This window comes from Thunnus albacares, chromosome 19 (genome assembly GCF_914725855.1).
Source record: "Thunnus albacares chromosome 19, fThuAlb1.1, whole genome shotgun sequence".
Classification (NCBI taxonomy): Eukaryota; Metazoa; Chordata; class Actinopteri; order Scombriformes; family Scombridae; genus Thunnus; species Thunnus albacares.
In genome coordinates this window covers 19,883,793-19,886,424 of record NC_058124.1, presented here as the reverse complement: position 1 = coordinate 19,886,424, position 2,632 = coordinate 19,883,793, and the positions used below count along the sequence as shown (strand labels likewise).

Sequence of the window (2,632 nt, the reverse complement as noted above, 5' to 3'; positions counted from 1 at the left end):
ACATTGACTTATGATTCCGTACACTATTTCTCTCCATTTCTTAACCATAATTATAATTGTTGCACTACAAGGGAAGCTTTTTCTATCAAAATATAAAGTCAGATGCAATGTTTTATGGTTGCACCGGTATCCTACATCTAGAAAACGCTTCATTAAGGGGGTATGACATCGATTTTATACATGAAAGTCAGTTTTCTCATCATGAGAAGCACCACTCAGCCTCTGAAAGCAGTCTTCTGAAGCGTAGGAGCTCTCAAAAAACTGAAAAATAACCAACTCATCTGGGTTATCTCAGTTTGGGTTTAGAGACTACAAATTTACAACAGAAAGTCTACATTACCTCATATTCCTCTCCCAAGTAACAGTTGCTATGGAAAAAGCACATGTAGCCTTAAAATTGATCATAATTCAGCATTTTTAGCGCATAAAAAATAACTGGATCCCAGAGGAAAACCGAATGCCTGGATATGTTATGACCTCAGATCAGCCCAGCAGCAAATCCATAAACTACTGCCCAAATATTGCATTGTCAGATGCATATTTATTATTACGATCATGACATATGATTCAGAATAAAATTATTGTGAGGATTGATTTTTTTTCTGGGAAGCGGTGACTATGTTGGCGGTCTTAATGGCAAAAACATAATAAGAAAAGCTCAAAAGCTCAACGTTTGATTTTATTTAAAGCAGTGCAGACAATTCCAGTAATGCCTTTGAGAGACACAGTAGTAAACACAATGATTAGGTGAACAGTTTTAATGTGCAAAATATGCATGTCTTTCAGTCAAAGGCAAGAGCATGATGTGTGCAAATGCATAAGTACAGAAAAAAGTAATTCCTGTTGAATTTAAAGTTATACAGAGAGAGACATTGACCTGAGATTTATGCTTCACTCATGGTACATGATTACATGAAAGTCATTCTTTTGAATTACACAATTACTAAGACAGCCAAACTTTTAATATAGTATAAATAATTAATAAAGTATAAATGAATTAAAGTGTGATTGTCATTAAATTGGTTTGGCTGAATATCTGAAAAATAATAGCAACTGCTCTCCTCGTCAGTGCTCGGTGGTGCTCTTTTCAGCCGGATTGACAACGGCCCAGTGGGCTCCAATGGAGGTGATGGCTCCGTGAACTCTGCCGCTGATGAAACGCAGCTCGGCCTCGCTGTGGGCAGGATACATGTTGAAAGAATGGCCAGTGGGTTGGCCCACAAACAGCGTGCGACCTCTGTTAGTGGTGAACACTACCCACTGCACATAGTGAGCGTATTTCCCAGAAATCTGGATGATGGCTTCACCCTCATATAACTCCATCTCTTGGGGGGTGCCAGATCGGGAGCCAACAACAGGGGACCAGATGAAGCCATAGCGGAACTGGATGCTGATGAAAAGGAAATTGACAAATGTATGACAAGGAGGAAGTCATATATTGCTCTAGTTCAACTCATATAACAACAAAATATTGTACCATTTAGTATATGTTTTGCCGCAGAGCAAATACTACATAAAACAAAGTCATTATGTGATTAGCATTATCCAGATCGGTCCATTTTGTGTATGACAAAACAAGATTCAAATATTTGATATTCACCCATAGATGTAGTTGTTGTAGGCCTCCCAGACTCGGACAGCTGTGATCCGTCCCTCTCCAGTGAGACTGTATGCGCTGCCACTTCCTGACCCCACCGCTGGGGAGAAGGAGTAGTACTGAGGTGCGTCTGCAAAGATAAGAGATACAAACATGAAACAAAAAGTCTAATGAGTATCTGTTTTCTTAGCTGAGCACTGTGTGCCTATTAATGGGTGACAATAAATTGCAAACATACTGTATCTGAGCATCTTCAAAAGAGAATATGCTTATTTTTTTTATTAATTACTTTTAAATTTCCACTTACTGTCAGCCAAGACAGAGGCTGTGAGCAGAACGAAGAGGGCAATGTAATGCATTCTGTGAAACAAATTGATAAAGAGGCAGAATTATTTACTCAAGATTTTTTTTCTAGGACACAGTGGATCTTAATAAAAGAAACCAGATGAATTCTTACCTGTCCAATTTATTTCTTGCACAATGATCAAGAGATATCTACAGAAGAAGAAACAGAAAAGTTAAAATATTAATGGGTCTGATTGCTGAAAAATTCAGTATTTGTGACCAAATTAAATAATAGCAAACAAATAAGCATAAAAATAAGCACATACTCACCAATCTGGAGTCAAAATGTGCAATAATGTTAAGTTTTCAACATCAGAGTGAGCAGCTTCACCTCTTTTCAAGCTTCTGGTTTGACCTGTTGAGTTGTTAGTGTTTTTATATCATCTTGATGCACCACCTCCTGAGGGCGATTCAATGTCTTTCCTACCTCCTGGTTGAAACAGGTTCAAGGAAACAAACGGTCAATGAGCAAAGGGGTAATTTCCAGTCAATGTTCATCATTTTATCTGAAAAAATTGTGATATGATCGGTCAATTGTGGTGAAGTGATGCAAATAAGCGAAGGAATGCAAACCTGCTCTGCATTTACAGTAACAACTGAATACATGCCTGGCAAGAATACATCATGCTGAAAGATGTATGCAATTTACTGAAACATGTTGACATGTTTATTTTTAACCATCAGATATCT

General features: G+C 37.8%; 1 protein-coding gene across 1 annotated transcript; it reads right to left on the bottom strand.

Moving 5' to 3' along the window:
* Window positions 1–666: 666 nt before the first annotated feature.
* On the bottom strand, window positions 667–2,341 carry LOC122969167 (zymogen granule membrane protein 16-like). The gene is made up of 5 exons (XM_044334707.1): window positions 2,213–2,341; window positions 2,055–2,092; window positions 1,905–1,957; window positions 1,601–1,727; window positions 667–1,390 (listed from the first exon to the last, which is right to left on the bottom strand). Exons 3-5 carry the CDS (start codon window positions 1,954–1,956, stop codon window positions 1,066–1,068), a joined length of 504 nt encoding a protein of 167 aa, XP_044190642.1. The 5' UTR covers window position 1,957; window positions 2,055–2,092; window positions 2,213–2,341; the 3' UTR covers window positions 667–1,065.
* Between the last annotated feature and the right edge of the window lie 291 nt (window positions 2,342–2,632).

Coding starts and splice junctions, on each gene's coding strand:
- LOC122969167 (XM_044334707.1), bottom strand. CDS start 1,956: ATGCATTACATTGCCCTCTTCGTTCTGCTCACAGCCTCTGTCTTGGCT. Junction 1,728..1,904: donor AGCCTCTGTCTTGGCTGACA/GTAAGTGGAAAT, acceptor TTATCTTTGCAG/ACGCACCTCAGTACTACTCC. Junction 1,391..1,600: donor TACAACAACTACATCTATGG/GTGAATATCAAA, acceptor CCTTTTCATCAG/CATCCAGTTCCGCTATGGCT.